The sequence below is a fragment of the Coturnix japonica genome, chromosome 2 (genome assembly GCF_001577835.2).
Source record: "Coturnix japonica isolate 7356 chromosome 2, Coturnix japonica 2.1, whole genome shotgun sequence".
In the NCBI taxonomy this organism is placed as follows: Eukaryota; Metazoa; Chordata; class Aves; order Galliformes; family Phasianidae; genus Coturnix; species Coturnix japonica.
The window spans coordinates 122,079,407-122,101,575 of NC_029517.1; the positions used below are offsets into that span (position 1 = coordinate 122,079,407).

At 42.8% G+C, this 22,169-nt stretch overlaps 2 protein-coding genes across 2 annotated transcripts in view; one reads left to right on the plus strand and one right to left on the minus strand.

Moving 5' to 3' along the window:
• The window catches only part of EIF3H (eukaryotic translation initiation factor 3 subunit H), a 75,158-nt gene extending 74,512 nt beyond the window's left edge, over window positions 1–646 (minus strand). Inside the window, exon 1 of the mRNA XM_015856222.2 lies at window positions 509–646. Within this exon, the coding sequence (XP_015711708.1) occupies window positions 509–628 (120 nt within the window). The 5' untranslated portion in view covers window positions 629–646. The remainder of the gene's footprint in view (window positions 1–508) is intronic.
• Window positions 647–9,619: 8,973 nt separating this feature from the next.
• Window positions 9,620–13,179, plus strand: UTP23 (UTP23 small subunit processome component). The gene is made up of 3 exons (XM_015856240.2): window positions 9,620–9,843; window positions 11,665–11,839; window positions 12,694–13,179. Exons 1-3 carry the CDS (start codon window positions 9,656–9,658, stop codon window positions 13,069–13,071), a joined length of 741 nt encoding a protein of 246 aa, XP_015711726.1. The 5' UTR covers window positions 9,620–9,655; the 3' UTR covers window positions 13,072–13,179.
• The last annotated feature ends 8,990 nt before the right edge of the window (window positions 13,180–22,169 follow it).

Sequence of the window (22,169 nt, forward strand, 5' to 3'; positions counted from 1 at the left end):
CAAAGATCACAGAATCACAGAATTGTAGGGGTTGGAAGGGACCTCTAGAGATCATCGAGTCCAACCCCCCTGCCAAAGCAGGTTCCCTACACCACGTCACACAGATAGGCGTCCAGGCGGGTCTTGAATATCTCCAGAGAAAGAGACTCCACCACCTCCCTGGGCAGCCTGCAGCAGATAAAGAAAACTGCAACATGTTCCCCCCTGTGGCACCCATATGGCGTCATGTAACACAGGTACGAATGGCTGAAGAAGAGAATGCAAGCACCAGAGCAGGAGAACGGAAGGGCCAAAGTGAAAACCTCAAAGCCATTTATGTGGGCCTCGCTCAGGTTCGTGTAGGGCAACTCGCTGCCTCCAAGGGATGAGTGCAGGCACCGCCTCGGCCCGAGACAGACAAGAGCCCCACACACCGGGCCGGGCCGAGCCGGCTCCACTGGAGCTCCACGCGGTTCCAGCATTCACCCCACCCGCCCGCCTCCAGCTGCCCCCGGGCACCGCCACTCACCAACCCATCGATCTGCACTTGTTTGACGGCCGAGTCTCCCGTGGCGGCCGCTTTGCCTTTGCCTTTTGCGGCGCCAAAGCCACCGCCGGCTGCTCCAGAGCCTTCCTTGCGAGACGCCATCTTCCCCTCGCACCGACCGGAAAGAGAAAAGTGAAACACCGGAATTGAGCACAAAGGCGGGGCGGTGCTCCGGGAAAGGGCTCCGGGCGGAAACTCCGGGTGAGGGAGGGGAAGATTTGCGCATGGCCGGGGCTGCTGTTGCTGTGTGAGGGGTGTGAGGCTTTGGCCAACATCTCACACCGGTCGGTTGGCCGCGGTTCAGTGGTTGGCGGTGGGGAAGGATGTTGTGGTCAGCCGTAAACAAATGTCTGGGTACTTAGCAGGAAGACTTGAGGAAAGCCTTGCTCGATGTGGGGATTTATATCCATTAAACCCGCTTATTGCAGAGAGGGAAGCCTCCTGATCTTTACCAGCTGCCTGCAGGAGGGCTGGAACGGATTCAAGCAAAGAATTCTGTACAGCATAACCCCCACCAGGGAAATCATATCCTAAACGCCATCCATATCACTGACTGGATCTGCATGGGCTGGGATGAGAAATCGAGGTGCCCAACTCAGCCTCAAACTCCTCACAACACATGTCTACAGTAGGTGAGATGAGGTCCCCTCTAGATTTCCCACTGAGGAAAGGCTGTTAAATGGAGACTGAGAGAGAGGGGACTTACTAAGAGAATGATGAGGTGGTGGAACAGGCTGCCCAGGGAGGTTGTGGATGCCCCGTCCTTGGAGGTGTTCAAGACCAGGTTGGACGGGGCCCTGGGCAACCTGATCTAGTAAATGTGTATGTTTGGTGGTGCTGCCAGGCAGGGGGGTTGGAACTTCATGGTCCTTGAGGTCCCTTCCTACCCAGGTGTGATTCTGTTTGTGTGTGAGTGCCATTTAGAATTTGCAGCATCTGTGAGGTAAAATGTGCTCCAAAGATACTGCAGTGTGAACGTACAGCAGGATTAAGGGCGCTGTTCTGAGTCATTGGTCAGAGGCTGATGCAACAGCAACCCCAAGTTACACAGTAGTATCCTGTGGCCAATGAGCTCAACCATCATGTAGGTGTTGCACATTCAAGTCCTACCTTACACAGGCTGCCATGACTGCTGGCTACCACTGCTATTGTCTTATTAAGTTTTTCTAGAGAACAAAGTTGCTTGATTCAATATAAATGCTTCACAGTACTGTTATCATAGAATCATAGAATAGAATCATAGAATCATAATTCTATGATTTACCCAGGTTGGAAAAGACCTTGAAGATCAAGTCCAACCGCAGCCTAACCAGTACCCGAACTCTAAAAACCCTCCACTAAATCATATCCCTGAGTACCACATCCAAACGGCTCTTAAAAGTTATATACTTATAAGTTATATACACTTGTGTATCCACATTTAACGTTCGCACATGATCAAATAGATTTTGATTAAAGAAAATTAAGATTAGGGAGCAGTATTATGGTAATATCGTGGTTTTCAGTGCCAGCCTATAGACTCCTGGAAATCTATGGGCTACTTCAAAGGTATTGGCGAAGCGTATTTAAAAATAAAAGACTTGTCTTCTGTCAGTAAATGCACTGTGCTTTACCACCGGCAAATTTGGACCTGAAAACTGAGAAGGACTGAAAACTACTTGAGTAATGCAAATGTGATTCATTATTCCTGCCTATATTGAACAAAAAGTCCATCATAATAAAAGGTAGCTGCTGCACAGATCGTCAGTGCGTTCAAAGACGATGCTGTGGGAGCCCAAAATAGCCCTATAGTAGGGACTGGCGCAGAGCTCACATTTAGCGACTGCCAGAACAACTCAGTCAGTTTGGTTAATAGTGATTAATGTGAAAAATGAAAGAAAAATATCAACTTCCTTCTATTTAGAACTTTGCAGACCATGAGAGGCTAAAGGCCATAGGAAAATTCACCACTGAAAATACCGAATTGTTGAAAAAGAGGACGTAAAAAGGAAGTCAAGCTGAAAAAAGAATTAGTAACATTGCCCAAACTACTCAGGAAAACCACAGAACAGCAGACTTCCATCACAAAATAGTTTAGAAAGCTCAAGTAGAGCACAAACTCCATTAGTCATTTTTAAATTATACTCTAAGTCAAAAGGCAGATGGAACCAAACAAAGCCCTTTTATTCTCCAGTCCCACTTCAGTAAAAACCTTGATATAACTCAGATGTGTCATTCGCCTCCACAGCTTTGCTGCACCGTATCAGTGCTATGAACAGAACAAGTGCTGCTAAATGTAAATTATCTGATTAAGGCTTCAAAGATGTAATCCCTTCCAAATTGTCAGACTGGCTTTACCTTAAGGGCTAAACCAACTTGAATTACTTTTGTACGCGCTGTAGGCTAAGACCATTCACATGAATAGTTCCAGAGATCAGCCAACCTGCAATGACTTGTTACCACTTGGTTAATGAGTTGTGTCTGAATTCTGTGTTTTTCTCCATACCCTCTGAGCGATTCCAAATATTTCTAAGTATAATGAATACCTTCATTTTATTATCACAAAGTGTGCAGGAATACAAAAGAATCACTTAGGATACACATATAGCAGTCTGTACTTGCATTGAGACTCAACAGCACCCCAAATACAAAGTTGCATTAATAGCTATAATCACCTAAAACAACATTTAGTTATCTGCAAACAGAAACTGTTTGCATTAAAATAACCTCCTCAGCTTGGTGGCAACAGATTATCCTAACAGACATCTAAAATTACCTTTTAATACCTTGCACCCTTCCAGAAGTCCCAAGTTCAGAAAGGCTGTTTTCTGGAAGAGATGAAGTATTCAGGCTTAAATTTCCAACCACCACATAATACAGGCACCTGGCACCATCATCTCATTCACTGCCCTCTTCTGCGGCATGGAGAGAAGCCAAAGAGACAGGGAACCTGTATGTTCAGAAGCACCAAGTACCATGTTCAGGCAATTTCACACACCTCCTCCAGCTCCAGGAAGCAGTTTTGTTTTGTAAACCCTGTGGAATTCTGGATTTTCTGCCATTTGTGTTCTGGTGACATCTGCATTTCAGCTCTAAGGGAAATGCGACATCCTCTGGCTGATAAATAAGGCAGCTGATTATCTTGCTGCTAAATAAGGCGGCACTCTCCAGCCCCACTTTGTTACTAAATATTTAACAACCATGCAGTCCCAAAACACACTCACAACATGTTTAGAGAGGAGAGACTGTTTCGTTTCTGTGCTGGGTGCCAGATGGAATATTTCCACAGGTCAAGCACACCTCCTTCTTGCTCATGCAAGCTTTGCATACATACTGCCCTATGTTACTCCACCTTGCTAATACAGAAGAAACACCTACTACCTACATATTCCTCAAGTGAAACAAGTATAGTACATCCATCCAGTTAGGGTACTATGGTTAGGCTGCTGTTGGACTTGATGTTCTTCAAGGTCTTTTCCAACCTGGGTAATTCTATGATTCTATGATCCCCTTTTGTCTTCTTTCCCCAGCCATCTGTGCCTGCACAGGGTTGTACAGTGGTATTACATGACCCTCAGTGGTCATTTGAGGTGTGTTCCCCTTACTCATTTTGCCTTTACTTGATAACGAGTCATCTAAGGATGTTGTTGTTCCCCTTTTGAACTGATGGTTTCTCAGGTCCAAGACCAAAGAGGAGGTATATCCTGGGACAGGCAAATTTCTGCTAACATGCTGCATTCTTCAGGGAACACTGGCAATTATCCAAGCATCAGCTATTGAAATAAACTTGAAATAGACAGTGATTAGCCTAAGAATACATGTGTTCATTCATATACTTGGTATCATCTTCAGCCATAAATCACTTCACCAGATGCAAGCCACTGAGGTCAGTCCTCTGAATACATATGCATGTGCATCAACAAGTTTCTGTGTCACTGATAAATAACCATCTGATGAGTCAAATATTCAGACAGTGCTTAGTGTGAACATTTAACATCAGGTTACATGATCACACGGGCATTTTGTGTCTAAGAACTTTTATGTACTAAGACTTGTCACGAGGTTAATTGGGATTTTAAAAGTTCATAGAATCATAGAATCACCAAGGTTGGAAAATTCTAAAAGATCATCCAGTCCAACTGTTCATCTATTACCAATAGCTCCCACTAAACCATGTCCCTCAACACAACATCCAGCCTTTCCTTGAACACCCCCAGGGTCGGTAACTCCACCACCTCCCTGGGCAGTCCATTCCAGTGCCTGACCACCCTTTCTGAGAAGTAATACCTCCTAATGTCCTAAAAAAGTTATTATTGGTGCCAATGCTGGAATGCACCGTGTAATTTTTTGTAATTTTCTTTTTGAGAATCAAAGTGAAGAAATGGTTTTATTGGATTTTTTTCCTTTTTTCTTCTTATTGGATTAGGAAATAAAAAGTAATAAGGTTCAGCAGTGATAGAACAATGGTAAAGGTGGGGGCAGGAACCGCATGGAAACCCCTGGAGACAAACATCAAACGCAATAAAGAAACTACGGGGCCATAATGTGAGCTTTGAAAATTCATTTTCTTTTCATGAAGCATGTAGGTTTCAGAGGTCATAGTTGCTCTTAGCCATGCTCCTCAACTGGTAACGTTTTAGCATTTGCTTGAATAAATGTAAAAGCATTACATTAAAATATGGAGCAGGTAGCATGGCCATAATAAGGCACATGTGCGCATGAGTGAAATATTTAAAATCTATGAGCACCGCTCTTTGGACTTTTTTTCTTTCTACTGTCCAACTTTTTCTCTGCATTTTTATTTTTCAACATCTATTTTCCAACCATTGTAAAGCAAAGAGAATAATTATTTGCAATAATTCATTGGGAGTTTCTAAGCACAACCAACATCTTACTGTAGTATTATGTTAGAAAACTGTGCAAGTATGGGGAGAATATATCAACTTATTTTTCTGGCACTTTGCTATCACACTTCAGCTCAGGTTCATCTATGAGCTCTGCAAGTGCAGAGGAACCACTGTTGCAGTGTCACACATGGAGCAGAATGGTAACTAACGAGCGCACGGCCTAATGAACAGTGCAGGGAGGAAAGGCTGCTCTCAAAGGATGCCCTTGTGTGTACTTACAGCAGCATAAAAACATTTGTTTTGCACGTACATCTTCGTGAGCTTCATCAGCCAAAAATGCTTCGTAACCAAACTGATGTGAATCATTGTATCTATTCAGAAAGATGAAAGATTTTGTTAACTGAGGCATGATTTTATTTAGCACCCCTAGAAATTATATAGTATTTAATATAATATAATAATTTATATAACATGTATAATGTATATATAGTATAATATTTGAGAAACTGCGAAGAATCTCACTGTTTTCCTGCATTATAATTTCTTACAGAACTAGTAAGAAAGCTAAAGTGACATCTTTGTTCTGCATAGCATTCTCCATATATTTGCTACTATAAGCAGTCACTTCAAAGCTTACGTAGATAGAATTACCCAGGTTGGAAAAGACCTTGAAGATCATCAAGTCCAACCGCAGCCTAACCAGTACCCTAACTCTAAAAACCCTACACTAAATCATATCCCTGAGCACCACATCCAAACGGCTCTTAAACACAACCAGGGATGGTGATTCAACCACCTCCCTGGGGAGCCTACTCCAGTACCTAACTACCTTTTCTGTAAAGAAGTTCTTCCTAATATCCAACCTAAACTTGCCCTGGCGCAACTTGAGGCCATTTCCCCTCGTCCTGTCACTTGTCAGTAGTGAGAAGAGACCTGCCCCACTCTCACTGTAAGAACCTTTCCATGTCCATTGTCTTCGTTTTCTTACCCATGAAAGCCACCAGAATGTAGTGACAGCAAATAACCTCTGCACTAAAATGTGCACTGTTTATGACACACAGTTTACGTGGCAGGTCATGCAGGATGTCCTGTGATGGGTAGTTGGGGTATTCAAGCCAGAAATAATTTCCAGTTGAGGAGTACAGTAAGAGCAGAACCAGAAAGGTTCTGAAAGCTTTATCACAGATACGATTCTCATCTGTTGAGTTCGTGCCAATCTGTAAAGAAAAGCCAGTGTTGCCACTGCCGTGTTTATTAGAAATCCAGATGCTGCGTTCCCAGGAGATAATAGAAAAATAGATGTAAAAGATGAATGTATGTGATGAAGGTTAAAATTCAAAACCTCAAAACTAGCCTCAAGGTGATGAAAGGAGCAGCCAGCAACGAATAATAAACATTCTGACAAATACAATTTAGCATATTAAATGCTGCTGACACTTCTGCGGCCTACATATACGTCAGAAAAATTCTAAAATACACTTAGGAAAGTATTTTCAGATATATTCCAACACTGCTTTACTGTTCTATGCTTCTTTATCGTCATTTTTCATTTCTGTAAATCAGCTCTTTTTTTTTTTTTTTTTGTATTTAAGTATGTCTGGTGCTAGGACTTACTGCAGATAACCACAGAGCACAGCACAACATTTGCCCAGAGGCAACACATTCAGATTAAAAAGGTCTGACACAGGACAAGTCTGGGAGAATCAGGAGTTGAGTTCTTTTCCTTGCCAAGCTACAAGCATTTGCCAAGTGCCAGCTATTAAGGCAAATCTTTGTTATTAGGCCCACATCAAAGCTCTTTTGATAAAGCACAGCTCCAGAACAGCTAAAGAACAGCTATAGCTTCAAGTAATCCACATGTCACAGCAATTTCATGTTACTTCATTCTACTTTTGCCTTACCTCATATCTCAAAACAAGAATTGAACTCTTTTATGCCAAGAGACGGCCTTCTCTGAAAAGGGCTAACTCTCTCCTGGTGCCAGTAATCTTGCGTGCAAGTGGTGAAGCTCAGTTTCCTATGATTCATCATTGCTTAGGTTTGGGAAGGTCAATAACAAGCCCTGCTCACACTTTGGATATCCAGTTCTCCTTCAGTGTGATGCCTTATTTTCATAATCGCTGTATATTTGTATATAGTTATTTCCATAAATACTTACCCGCAGCGTATAAACATTGTTGCAAAAGTAATAGGAACTGTTGGTTATTTTTTGTTTTAGATTAGAACTTTACTGTAGGGCAGTATCCTTTCCGAGCCCTGTGTTTCAGACAAAGGAGTTCCACACTTCAAATTCTGTTTCATGTCTTTCAAAAACAGTTCCTGTCAGTTAACGATGGTCATGCTTCAGCACCTTCTGTTCTCTTCTTTGTCTTCATTTCCACAGTGATGCTTCTTCTAGTAGGCAGTCTACTAGTACTGCAAGTGGTTTGTTAGATCTCCCAAAAAACACTCACTTTAAAATAAAATAAAATAAAATAAAATAAAATAAAATAAAATAAAATAAAATAAAATAAAATAAAATAAAATGGACACTCCGGCCTTAAAGTGATGCAGGTGGATAATTGAGGAAACTACTTTTAAACTACAAATATTACAGCAAGTCATTTGAAAAGGGATCTTCCTCTAAGCTTCATGGCATGTTCTGTTGTGCTATAGACAAGTCTTGGTAAGGTATGTGAAATACGAGAGCATTTGATTCATTAAGTAATGTAGTAATACATTAAAATCATATTCTATAAGAATTACTCAGAAATGAAATATAACTTACTGAATGATATTGGAAGTAGTCTGCCATAAAATAAGAGGTAATGGTGAAGTTGCTCCAGGAGAAGTTCAGGTTGGATATTAGAAGAACATCCTTAGAAAGAGTGGTGAAGCATTGGCATAGGCTGCCCATGGAGGTGGTGGAGTCACCATGCTTGGAGGTGCTCAGGAAATATGAATCTGTGGCACATGGCTTAGTGGGCATGGTAGGGATGAGTTGACAGATGGACTAGATGATCCTGGAGTCTTTTCCTGCCTTAATGATTCTGTGATTCAATGACACCATTCATGCTGTTTTCTGCAAAATGAAGAAGTTGGTTTCGCAGTTGTGTCTGTTTGTCTTCTGAACATATTTCACCATGTTAATTGCATTACAACTTGTCTGTGAACACTATTTACCAGTTGAAGGGGGGGGGGGGAAATACCTCATTAAAGTGGTATTTAACACCCAACTTTGGATTACATCTTACTTTGCACTCAGTTCAAAGTGTTGACTAGTTCAAACTCATTTACTTGCTTTTCTTTTTATCTCCATTCTGTAATAGCAGCTGTTATTGCAGATTCGGCATTCTAGCCGATACCTCTGGTGTGCAATGTTCTGGCAAAGTGTTCTTAAAAAGGAATAACTGCCTGTCTTTGGCAGTTAACTCGGCTTAAAAAAATAATAATAATAAGGCTTCAAAAACTAAATAAACCCTAATCAAATAAGGTTTTGCTCTGGAGTCTTGTTGAGTGTATCTGATTTGTTAAATTATGAAACCATGTAATTAGAGGGACTGGGATACCAAGCCAGTGTGAGAATAGGTCAGCAACATGAATCAAAGTTAATAAAGAACAACAAATTCAGCATATAATTTAGCTTGTAGCATAAGGCATGTGCCCATGTATGCCCAAGGTACTCATGAACACATGCAACTGCTCCCTGAATGCTGCTGGGAAGGACATAATAGCAGCGAAATACTGCCAACAGCACCACCATAACGCATATCTTACTCTCAATCACCTGCTTTTCACACTTTTCATCCTGCAAACACTTCTTCCATTTAAGCTTTTGAATTCAAGAATAATAATTAGTTGCATTATTTTTCAGTTTCTTTCAGTGCTAAGTAACCCTTCTTTCTGGAGGCAGATGCTCCTCATGCCCATTGCTAACAAAAAGCCCACCAGACTGCAGGTGGGTACTGAACGGGTAATGGCCTCAAGTTGTGCCAGGGGAGGTTCAGGTTGGATATTAGAAACAAATTATTCACAGAAATATTGGCATAGGCTGCCCAGGGAGGTGGTAGTCACCGTCCATGGAGGTGTTTAAGAACTGTGTAGATGTGGCACTGAAGAACATGGTTTAAGTGGGCATGGTGGGCACAGGTAAACAGCTGGACTAGATGATCATAGAGGTCTCTTCCAGTCTTAATGATTTTGTGGTTCCAAAACACGGCAATGAAGCTCAAATCCCTCACATCCTCACAGTCCCGCCAGCTCAGGGCGGGATCCCGGCACTCCCCGCCCCTCCTCACGGCGCTCGGCTTCCGGCGGCGCCGCCATGAAGATAACGCGGCAGAAACACGCCAAGAAGAACATGGGCTTCTACAAGCACAACTTCCAGTTCCGCGAGCCCTTCCAGGTGCTGCTGGACGGCACGTTCTGCCAGGCCGCGCTCCGCAACAAGATCCAGATCCGCGAGCAGCTGCCCGGCTATCTGGGCGGCGCCACGCAGCTCTGCACCACACGGTACCGGCGCCTGCTCGGCTCCTCACGCCATGGCGCCGTTTGGGTGGAGGGAGGTGGGGTGGGATGGGGTGTTGTGGGGTGTTCGTGCATCGGGCTGCGGTGAGCTAACATCAGGAACACCAGCCCATAAACATTAAACACTGCTCCGCTACAGAACTGACCCGTGCTTCTAAGCAGAAGAAGCTGTCAAGTCACACCCTCTTCTTTAGAAGGTTTGGGAGTTACTGCATTCCAGTCATGTTTAAATGTCACTTTTCCCCCCTTTTAAAATCAATATCAGTGGGTATTTTTTACCTGTTTGGAATTAGAGAGGCTGAACAGACTCATTGCTCATGCTCTAGCTTCACTGTGCACTGCTTCACTGTGCACTGCTACAGCATCCTGTGCCCATGTCAGCTGTGCTAAGAGGAGGACTTCAGCTTTGAGTTTCCTTGTCTAATTGGAAAGTTATAGAGTCTTTAAATCCCAGATTTTTAATCATTTGGAGTATCTCCTTTTACTTGAGTCATTTGGCTTCTAACATAATCCTGAAGCAAGGAGGTGGATATTAGACGCATGCTGTCAGCACACTGAGTTAGTGAGGAATCACCTCTGTGGTATGGCCAGGACTTTCCCGAGGAAATAACCTTGCTCTCTGGTCAGAAGAAAAAGAACAAAAGAAGCAGAACAGACTCAAGTCTCCATAAAGATTGTCCCCAAAGGCTAAAATTTATTATCTAGAAAGGGGAGTAGTTTTGTTTAACACTTAGAGTTACCTCTCAGGTGATAATAAAGTAAGTAAAAGATCCAAAGTATTTTTTTACACCCAGTTGCCATGATTTGCAGCAGTATTGTGTCCTTGAAGCTGTTTCAAGAATCATAGGATCACTTGGGTTGGAAAAGACCTTAAACATCATCAAGTCCAACCACGACCTAACCAAACTGCCCTAACACTAACAACCCTCTGCTAAATCATGTCCCTGAGCACCACATCCAAGTGGTTTTTAAACACATCCAGGGATGGTGACTCAACCACCTCCCCGGGGAGCCTATTCCAGTGTTTAACCACCCTTTCTGTAAAGAAGCTTTTCCTGATGTTCAGCTTAAACCTCCCGTGGTGCAAGTTGAGGCCATTTATAGAATCCTAGAATCGCACAGATTGGAAAAGGCCTTAAAGATCAGGCCATATATTCCTACTGCTTTCTGCATGTAGTAGGTGTTTCATCACCTGCTCTCTTCTGAGTTTCACCCGATTATGATCCAAGATAGCTTCACTGTGCACTGCTACAGCATCCTGTGCCCATGTCAGCTGTGCTTAGAGGAGGGCTTCAGCTTTGTGTTTTCTAGTCTAATTGGAAAGTTGCAGAGTCTTTAAATCCCAGATTTTTAATCATTAGGAGTATCTCCTTTTGCTTGAGTCATTTGGCTTCTAAAATAAGCCTACAGCAAGGAGATGGATACTAATGCAAAGTTTAACTTGCATGTAGGGTTTAATCAATTTATGCTAATTCATGTAATTTTATTTGTTAAGTAGTAGTACATGTGCATAAAAGTAAGGACTTAGCATTGCCATTGATACAAAATGTTTTAAAATCCATTTAATGTAACTTACTGTTGTTACTGGTTAATCCTGTTTGGAACCAAGGAAGTGTCGCTGAAGTGTTCAGGTTGGTTACTCCCTTCAGATTACTGGATGCCATTTCAGCTCACAGAGCCTGAACACGTGGCATTGTTCATTCCCCGCTAACTCACGTGTGATAATTCACAATGTCAACCGGTTGCTATTGTAAAACAACATGGTTATTTCATTGTTCAGAAATCGCTGTTACTTTGGGGTTTTAGATGCATCCTGAAGGAACTGGAATCACTGGGCAAAGCACTGTATGGGGCAAAATTAATTGCCCAAAGTTTTCAAGTTCGAAGCTGTTCTCACCACAAGGATCCTGTGAGCGGCTCGGCCTGTTTACTTTCCATGATTGAGGAGGGCAACCCTCATCACTTCTTTGTGGCTACTCAGGTAAAAATGCTCATGGCAGATGCAACTCCATTTCGATTGGTGTGATCCTTTGATACGTAGAGGCAGTGAAATTTTGGCTATGATATTTGTGTACAATTTGTGGAAATCAGTCTTGTAAAGCCTTTCTCACTCTGAAATGTAATTGCTGATTGTAACATAGGAATCCAATGCACTATTTGAACAACTTGTTTGTTTTACCAGAGAGGCACGTTGCTTAGTGTACCAGAAAATGGAGAAAATATACCAGCTGCCTGGTAACGTGTAAAAAGAAATGCAGGGAATGAATGTTTGCACATTGCTTCTGTGGGCATCTCCTGCCCCTCACTGCTGTGCATGGTAGTCTGATAAGTGAATTCAGGGTATCAAAACACCATAGAAATGCAGTTTAAAATGTTTATTATTATTATTATTATTTAACAAAAGAATGTATAACTTGTGCACAAATAAGATAGGCATGGTTCTTTTTTCCTTAGGTCTACTGTTGGAACTGTAGGTGTAACACATACAATATATTCAGTGGCCTTAGTAGAATTATTATGCTTACATATGACACCGGGAGTTTTAAATGTCTTGTTATAGAATGAACTATGTCACTTCTCAATAAAATCCATGTGGGCTTATGCAAGCATGCAAAAAAGAGGAAACAATTTTCTAACAAAGTACAGCTAATCAGAGGGAGAGAAATTTAAATGGAAATTGCTCTGAAAGACTCTGCCAGGTATATCTACTAGATTAAGTTTCTTATCTTTTTCGTAATGCAATTTATCTTTATAGTTCTGTATTAAAAGTAGGTGCATTTGAATTGCAAATGCTGTTTAATCCCAAAATATTGACTGAAGGTTTTAATTTTACAGGACCAGGATTTAGCAAACAAAGTGAAAAAGAAGGCTGGCGTTCCTCTCCTCTTTATTATTCAGAACACTATGGTGCTAGACAAACCTTCTCCTAAGTCTTTGGCATTTGTTCAAACGTTGCAGACGAGTCAGCTTGTTCCAGAGCACCAGAAACAAAGCATCGTACAACTTAAAGAAAAAGAAGGACTAGCAAAGCAGGAAGGTGAAAAGAGAAGGAAACGTAAAAGGGCAGGTGGCCCCAATCCTCTCAGCTGTCTGAAGAAGAAGAAGAAAACACAGGAGAGCCAGAAAGCTGCTGGGAAGAAGAAAAGAAGAAGAAAGCGAATTAGGGTTAAAACAGAAGCTGTGAAGTCAGTGCAGAAGATTGAGACAGAATAAACCCGTCTTTGTGAACAGTGCAGGACATTGTTTGATCTCTGCAAAGAACGAGATTAATTTGCAGTAGCTGAAATCAAGTTGTTTATATTAAAACTTATTTTTATGAGGTGGTGCTGCTTCTTATTGCATCTGCAACATTTGCAGGTTATTGTCCTAGTAATTCTGTTCTTTCAGAAATCGCCAGCATCACAGAATTAGGGTTGGAAGGGCCATTAGAGAATCATCAAAGTCCAACCCCACTGCACCAACGCAGTGCGTCCCCTACACCATGTCACACGGAAGGCGTCCAGCAGTGAGCAGGTCTTGAATATCTCCAGAGAAGGAGAACTTCCACCACCTCCTGGGCAGCCTGTTCCAGTGCTCCGTCACCCTCACTGGTAAAAAGGAATGTTCTTTCCGCACACTTCGTGTGGAACTTTCACTATGCGTACTTTCATCCCCATTACCCATAGTCCTGTCCCCATGCACTACTTGAAAAAGAGGACCATGGCTTTGCCACTATTGGCCCCCACCACCTCAGGTTTAAAACCTGAGAATTTCAAGTCCCCTCATCAGCCTTCTTTTCTCAGGCTAACATCACCCACTTCACTTAGGTCTCTTCCTCACAGGGGAGATGTCTTCAGGCCCTTCACCATGTTTGTTGTGGCCCTCCGCTGGACACTTTTCTCAAGACGATCCTTTGGTCTTTTTTTTGTACTGAAAAGGAATGGGGTATGCAAACAAAATATTTTAGGAGCTCCTCAAGTTCCATTATTCTCTCTAGCATATTGATTCCTGCCAGAGTGTTCACGTGATCAATAACAATTTTTAGACACACTCCCTGGGCTTTGTATGGGGTTTTGGGTGTGCTGTTTACTTGTATTGTTTGTTTGCAGAGCTGCTGTTTTACGCAAGTTAACTCTTGCAGAATGACCGGGTGACCTCAGCTACTCACTGCCAGCCTAAATTACTTTATAAACTCCATGGGAACTGCTATGTCTGTTCATAATGGAGATCTTGTAGGGCACGTGATTTCATCTGTGTGCCTGGCCTATTCTAATCTCATTGTTAGTTCTATTTTATTCTCCCATTTAAAATCAGAAGAATACGAATTAAAAGTGCTGAACTGATGCTCCAGCCTGCACCTAATGCCTTCACAGCTTAGCACTGCTATGGAGGAGTCCTGAGAGACAGCACACAGACTGATGATGAGGAGACTCTTGTACTGCTGCAAGGATTCTTAAATACGTAAGGTACTTGTATAACTCTATGTAGCTATAACATATGATTCTTTCTCTTACCTTTTCAAGTGGCAGTTGTTTCATGGAGATTAAAAGCCCAGCCTGGGCAATGGGAATTGCAGGCTTCCCTTGAGCCTATGTGTGAGGGGTACACCAGTGTGCTCTGCTTACAGCACAGTGTGCTGGTGTTAAGGATGCACCGTATCTTTCATTTTTCTAGGTGAGTGACTGCATGCACCTTGATAACTGGCTAGAAACTGGAACAGCAAGGAAGGTTGCTACTCAAGATGAAAGTTGCAATTAAGAAGTAAAAGCAGCCGCATTCATTGTGGTGTTGCTCCTCCACTGGTTGCTAATAGCGAGTGCCAAGGAGAAATCTATTAACACATAGGAAGTGCTTTGTGTAGCTTGTTTCCTTCATATATATCACCTTTTGCAAGTTGTCCTGTTCCTTCCTTCACTTGTTTGGGCACAACGTAGTTTGTTTCACATTCCTCCTTTAGTGTTGCTTGTATTTCTTTCCCCTCCCAAACCCAGTTCCAAAAGCATTGCTGTAAGTAAAGTTTGGAGCTGAGATCAGAGATGATTCAACTTCCAAATCCCATTCTGAGTAAAAAATAATTAAAAATAATAGCTTTACTGTAAATATTGTTTTACAAAATAGGCAGAAAATACACCACAATTTCTTACAACAGTTCCTTTCAGTGTAGTTGGACCACGAAACAAATACAAGACCATAGGCAGACAAAAAAACTTAGTATAATTACTGTAGAAATAATACTTTAACAGTCCTCTAATGACTCCGACCTTAAGAAGTTTGAAAAAACATTTGCCTGTGTTTCCTTAGTGTTTTGTTAACACAGACTGAGTCATGATGTTGCCGTTGGGAATGAAAAGGGAATGAGGTCTTAGGAGAGAAGCTATAAAGTTTGTCTGCAGCTCTCGACGGGCAAGGTAAATAGCGCACCTCTCAGATCTGGAGGATGGCTCCTGCCCAGGCAGCAAGCAAAGGCAATCACAGCATTCTGAAATTTGATTAAAAAAAAAACAAGGTTTCCAAAGAAAACAGGTCCACCAGGCCCAATCTGAAAGGCTTATTTATATTCTTAATGCAGTAATGCTGAAGCTACCCTATAGCACCCAGCCCTGCTGGCGGGGACTGACCCGCCTTGGGCACTCATGGTCCGAGCTGGTGTGGCTGCGTGAGCTGCCCCAGGAGATAGCACTGGCCCTAGCAATGCCCTGATGGAGCTCAGCTGGGCCAACTGCACACAGTGCTGGGGTCCCTCTAACAATTCAGCCCTGCAGGGAGCATCCCTAGGCTCAGTGTATAAACCGCTGCTGTGGAGGTATCTGTTGGGCAGCTTTCACCTGTTGTGAGAGCTTCAGCACGTTCTGCCCCAAGCGTGAAGGCTGGGCCCACACCCTTGTTTATCAGTGTAATAAATGGTGGTCTGACCACATCTCTGCAATGGGTGTCCCCAGAGTGACTTTTCTAATAAAGGATCATTTTGCTGCAGTGTGTTGGAGAGAGAAGCTTTGTTTTCAAAGCCACAGAAAGCCAGAGGTAAATGAAAAGGAGCTTGCGAGAAAACTTCTTTGGGCTTATTGATTTGCCCTTTTCTCAGACAGGGTTACTATATAACCTCCAGCCTATGTAGTACCCCACTAAATCTTTTCTTTAGAGGGAGATAACCAGTGCTGCTGAGTACAGTGCATGCTGCATGTGCACAGTAATAGAAGAAGAAATAATGCTTCAGCCACAGTCTGCAGAGCATTAATGCTGTATTTAGGACAGAGCCTCATCTACCAGCGGCAGAAGATATTTACCCGGACTGTCTGCCAATTCAATTGGCTGGATTTATACGCTGGTGTGATCTGGTATTGGACAATAAATCACTCCCTAAGTGTGTTAACAACGCTAAACAGATGAGTTAATTAGAAGCTTCTGGAACCTGGGACGTTTATGAATCATTAAAGTAAATATGAATATAGTATGACTCGGAAAAATAAATGCGTGCTGATGCTGAAAGGAAAATGGGATGTCCGGAGCAGTCCTGCTCGTTTGTTTTCAGCTGCAGTGATAAGGCGTGAATGGCTTCTCCATCAGCCTCAGCGTGTTCCTGTAGTTTGCTGAACACGTTCTGTCAGACACAAGATGAAGAATGTCAGAGCACCACCATTATTTATACTCCCTGCATCTTTCATACAGAAGTTTCCCAACAAGCTGCAGCATTCCCACCATCGGCGTGGGCGTAATATCTCACACAGGGAGCAGCCAGAGATACGGGGAATGAACAAACAAGAGCCCCTGCAGGTGTTATCATTTACAATTTCAGAGAGAAAGATTGCGGTGTGTGGAGAGAGAATGACAGAAAGCGAGGTTTTTGCACCCAGAACGCCAGGAATGGCGGAGAGACTATGCGTGATGATGAGGGTAAACTAACTGGGGTGGAGGGGTGATGCGTTTCTGATAATTATTATGTCTGTGCACTCTGAGCCCTGAATTTGTCTCAGAGAACTCAGCTGCCGGCCCAGGGAGTCTGTCATTTTGCAGAAGTTGCTTCAGCTTGTTAAGGAGGAGACAGGCTGGGCTCTCCAGGGGCTGCGCTGCCAGATTTCTTCCCCTGCAACTGAGAGGGGGAGTGTGCAGCTGTGCTCCAGTGTGGCACAGGGAAACAACCAGGCAGCTAACAAGGGCCAGGCTAACAACACAGAGCCAGGAGACTGGAGAAGAGACGGCAGATTAGTCACTGGGGTTTAAAAGAAACCGAGGAAGAGAGGAAAATTTACATGAGGGTTTCTGGGTATGAAGTTGTGGAAAGGATTGGTCACTAGTGAAAGATGAATTACAAATGGTTTAGCTGTCATTGTGAGTAGGGAACAGAGTAATAAGCCAGAGGCAAATTCTGAATTCTTCTGAATTCCCTTAGGAAGATGCCATTGCCCTTTCTGACTCAGCTTCTGCACCTTTAGAACCAGGAGCTGGGCTGACTAACAGTGACACAGGTCCTGCATTGATGCAGCTCCCACAGGACATCCCATGCCAAACATGCCTGGCCTTTATGGTTTTTCTGTTACTCTCTGCAGCTCTGGCAGATTTGCAGCCAAATCCTGCAGAGGCAGCCTGAGGCTGCCTGTGGCTCACTGCCCAGCAGGCACATCCTATGGCCAGACTTTAGATGTGCCACCACTGCTCCCAAGGGTACTGGCCGTGGGAGAGTGGGATTCACTGAGGTTCTACTGGCTCTGGAAATTGTGACCAAAAGTGTGGTATGTGTTTTTAACTCTAATCTTCCAGTAACTCTATGGGGATTTTGAAGTATTTTGTTGCAGTCTTTTCTTCTGGTTGATCCACAATGATCATTTTGCCATGTTCATACCATGGACACCAAAGATGCCACTGGTTTGACTCTTTGGGGTGGTTTTTCTTTCCATCTTTCATAGATAAATATTATGGTAGTATTTTGCTTTGTGAACTGGCACCCGTTCTGACAGGAACATTTTGCAGGAAGAAGAAAACAGCTGTCTAGATTTCCTGGTTCCCTCTTTCTAATCTCTCTGTTGTCAGCTCCTAAGAATGTAAGCATACCTGGTCCAAGTCAGTCCACAAATCAATTGAGCCCAGCATCGCATCTCCAAGAGCAACCAAAAGCTGTTCCTCAGGGATAGAAGGAAATTAATATACCATTTTTGAGGTACTTCCCCAGATTATTTTCTGACTTTCTGACAATTTATTAGCAAGTTCCTGACCCCAAAGAAATATTTTGTTTTAACAGCACACAATAGCTTTTGGTCTCACTCATTTGTTTATTCTCTCCTTGAGACCATGTCAGCATCTAGTCAGTATTATTTTCTGCAGTAAGGAGTTGTACAGCATCAGTGTTTTGTTAGAAATGCCTTCTCTTGTGTGTTCTGAAAGCCTGTATAATGGATGAATCATTACATAGTCATTCCTTACTCACCTTTCCCATGCCACTTGTGGCTGCATAGAGCTCTGGTTTTCCCTTTCTTTCATCTTTTTTCCACTTTGAAGGATCTTCTTCGACCTGATGTAAAGCCCACAGCTCATAAGGGGAGAAAAAGCAGAGAAGAGGATCTCTGCATTCAGCTCTTCATTTGTCACATTCTCCTCAGGTGCCTGAGCTCTGTGCCCATAGATGTCCATTGCCTGTGGAAGTGTCTTGGCTCCTTGCCCCGTGCAGTGATGGTATAAATATTTCCTGAGATCCTGGGCTATGCAGAGGTTGTGATGATTAGCACACACAAGTCCACTGACTACTAAACTAACACTACAAGATGAGACTAGTCTTTATTCAACAATTGATAGATCGTGGTATTTAGATGATTATCTGAACAGACTTATTCCTCCAAGTCCTGTGACTTCTGTTCTACTTACAAACCTCCTTTCTCAGTGTCCACAGTGAGTTTTCAGAATGGGAGCTGCTTGTCTACTTGAGATATTCTTTATTAATTAACATGTATATAGAAGAATGACATGAGGTTTCATCATCATTGGTAGAATACTTATAAAACTGTAGTGTTTCCTTTTTATGTTGTGTAGAAAAGAAGACAGATCTCATTCTGTCCTAACCAAGAATGATACAATTGATGTCAAGTTTAAGCCAGAGAGAAAATTGCACAAGAAATCCACAATCAGTGATTGGGATACAAGTAGAGCCCAAACAGGCCAGCCACGCTTCTGCATTGAAGAGAGTGAAAGTAAACTGGGGACATAGCATTTGTACAGATCACCACCTGGCGCTGATCAGCAGACTTGCTCCTGTCTGGCTTTTGGCGATAGCGGAGAACTCGATTTAGAGTCCGTAGTTATCTCTTAATGCTAATGTGAAGTAGAACATTGTTATTACGTATGCTTGTCCATATCAAAATGTCAGATAATTAGCTTCAGTAATGTAGGATATCTGAGGGATGTTTAATTAATTAGATTTTTAATTGGTCTCTATGTGCAACAGGATAGAATAAGGTAAGAAATATGGCTGTGTAATTCATCTGAAAATATCTTGTTTCCTCCCCTCACTCCTTTTTCAACTGTTGAGATTTCTTTTTGTCATTATTTATAACTTATTTAATTATCTGCTTTGGAATAATTTTTAGTGGATACTTGCCAGTTTACTAATATTCGCTGCCCACTACCTGATGGTGTCAAAAACACACCATCTGTTCACTTATGCCTTCCAAAAGTCTCTGAAGTAGCTGGCTGACTCAGGCTGCAGGTGGTAGGACTGCTCAAAATACATCATCACCAAACTTCTTAATAATGAAACTTTTCTTTCACGTAGGCTTTTGAAAACTACATTTCTGCCTTCATTGTAGCTTTCTCAGCTGCTCCCCTACAGGACACAAATCTACCTCTAACACAAACAAATGAGGCACCACTGTACTGAGGAAGAGTCAAGCCATAATTTTATATATCAGTGTTTTTTAATCACATTTTTTATTTGTTCTGTTTCGTTCTGTTTTCTACCATGAGGATTTCTCAGCATTTTCACAGTCATTGGGCCAGAACTGTACATTCAATCCCTGGTCACATTCCTCTTGACATCCTACTCATCCACCAAGCAGTAACCAACACCAGTTTGGTATTTCTGAGTGATGTAAGCACTGCTCCTCCTCAGCTGGACATCTACATCAATATCTCTGCATCTAAGCCAGATCCCAATGGGCTCTGCATCTTCATCCCCCTGTGAGCTGGGCAGACCTGACTCTTAGCAGATGGAGAGTGTAAGTTTGGGGAGTGCTCAGGGTACCTTTACACATATAGGTAAAAGGGGCCCAGAAAAGAAGGTCTAACCTAAAGAAATTAATTGATACCAAGAAGAGTTACTGAGTTTAAGGAAGTTTATCTAGTTGCTAAGTTTACTTTTAATAAAAGCTTGAGTCAATGGAATTTCAGCAGGGTATTTGGGAACAGAACAAATGGATGAGAAATGTATAGCATGCCCATGAAAACAGGTACTGTTCTCCAGTATCTTGGCTTTCTGACCATCCTCACCTGGCTGCCTGGATGGTGAACTTGTGCAGGAGTGGGTTTGTGATCATGAGTTTCCCAGCCACCCCAGGAGACAACCTGTTAACTCTTCTTGGATCAGCTTTCCTGTGGTGCTGGGCAACTAACACACACTCAGTTCATCCTGCTGCCAGATTGGGATTGACTGGGAGAACTGATCTGAAAGCCAGCCTGCTGCTCAGGCAGGAAAACCACAAATTCATTAACCCCTGTTAAAATATCTTGAAATAAGAAATATCGGTAGGTTAAAAAGATAATAATGTAGCAATATACATTCTTTTAAAAGGGAAAATAAATTAGTTTTTCTGGTGGGAGAGTGGATGTCTCAATAGGCTTTTGCTAGACTCCCTGAAGTGTACGGTGTTATTTCTGCCACTGAAGATTAATTTCAGTGCCATTATCAAATGTAATCCTTGAGGAATTAATTGTGTTTCTATCTCATATCAAGGTCCTATTTATATAACCGAGCAATCTGGAAGAGATAAGCTCCTTCTTGGGAAACCTCTGCTGCTCAACAACATTTGACTTTGCCTCAGACAGGTTATGGCCCTTCGGGACCTGAGGAGCTCACTAAAACACCATTTGTAATGCAGTGTGACAAATCCCGGAGCCAGGGTGATAATCTCCGAGAACTCTGTGCAAACACTCCCTCTGTCTCAGCAAAAGTGATTAATGGGCTCTGCAGAATCAGCATATGGCCCTCTGTATTAATTACTTCAGAGGTCTGCTAAATGCAAACCCCAAAACCTAATATGGAGCCTTGAATTTGCCTGTGCTAATGTGGTGAGTTGGACCACGCCGACTTGACCGTGGTGGGCATGTGGGCACTGACCTTCCACCCAAATGTGGGGTTGCAGCTCTGCTCCTGAGGGGACTTCATGTCCCTAAACCAGAAGGGACAGGCAGGTGAGTGGATGGGAAAACATAACAGGAGCCTGATTTTCAGCTGAGGACAGGGACACCATTCTGCTGGGAACCAGGAGCTGAAGGGGATGTGACGGTCCAGAAGGGAGCGTGGATTGCAATATTCCCTCTGTCTCTGCCATAACTGATGTGATTTAATATGCATAGGGCCTCTATAAATCATTGCAGCTCGACTGCAGTGTGTGAAACTGTGCCAATTTATCTTCAGAGAAGATCTAAACCTAAATGTTTTACAGAGGAGGAAAGGAGACGGGGAGAGAAGTGTACATTTATCTTACTAGTTCCCTGGGCCTCATCCAAGGGGAAAACATCTAGGTCTTGTCTCGGGACCTTCAAATCCTGGCTTTGGGATGTCGGTTAGAAGCCCCATGGAGAAGCCTTAATGAATTTATCATGGATTTATTTTTGATTCATTAAAATTATATTGAATTCAGTACAACTCACCGGAGTTTCTTCATATTTTTCACTTGTCCTGTTGAAGTCCATGGCAGGGAGATCATTGCCTGCCTTAGGAGTTACCCAGTCGTGGCAAAGCCCTGAGTGGGCTGCCAGATACGATGTATTTATGCTCTGTGGGCTTCAATCCCAGTCACTGCACAATAAAAATGATTTCAGCTGGAATGATTCATTTGGCCATTCCGACAGTTCTGCGTGGTCTGGTGACCACAAGAACTTTTCTGCACTAGGACAGGGATTATTGATGGATTACTGTTGATGGTGCTGCATCAGGTGTGGAGGCATCTGGATTAAGAGAGGTTTGGCCCTCTCTCCCTTGTAATGCCGTGTGCCTTTGAAGATGGGCCACAACAAAGAGCGGCATAATTCTCTACCCAGTGTCACACACAAAGAAATAAAAGCAGAGATAACTTTCCCATGGCAGAAGTAATACTGCATCTTGAGCTTATTATAGTGCCCTCAAAACT

What these genes read in the sequence shown, in the direction of transcription:
- UTP23 (XM_015856240.2), top strand. Translation starts at nt 9,656, where the DNA reads ATGAAGATAACGCGGCAGAAACACGCCAAGAAGAACATGGGCTTCTAC. An exon ending in ACGCAGCTCTGCACCACACG is followed by an intron (nt 9,844 to 11,664) that starts GTACCGGCGCCT and finishes TTGGGGTTTTAG; the next exon opens with ATGCATCCTGAAGGAACTGG. An exon ending in ACTTCTTTGTGGCTACTCAG is followed by an intron (nt 11,840 to 12,693) that starts GTAAAAATGCTC and finishes TTAATTTTACAG; the next exon opens with GACCAGGATTTAGCAAACAA.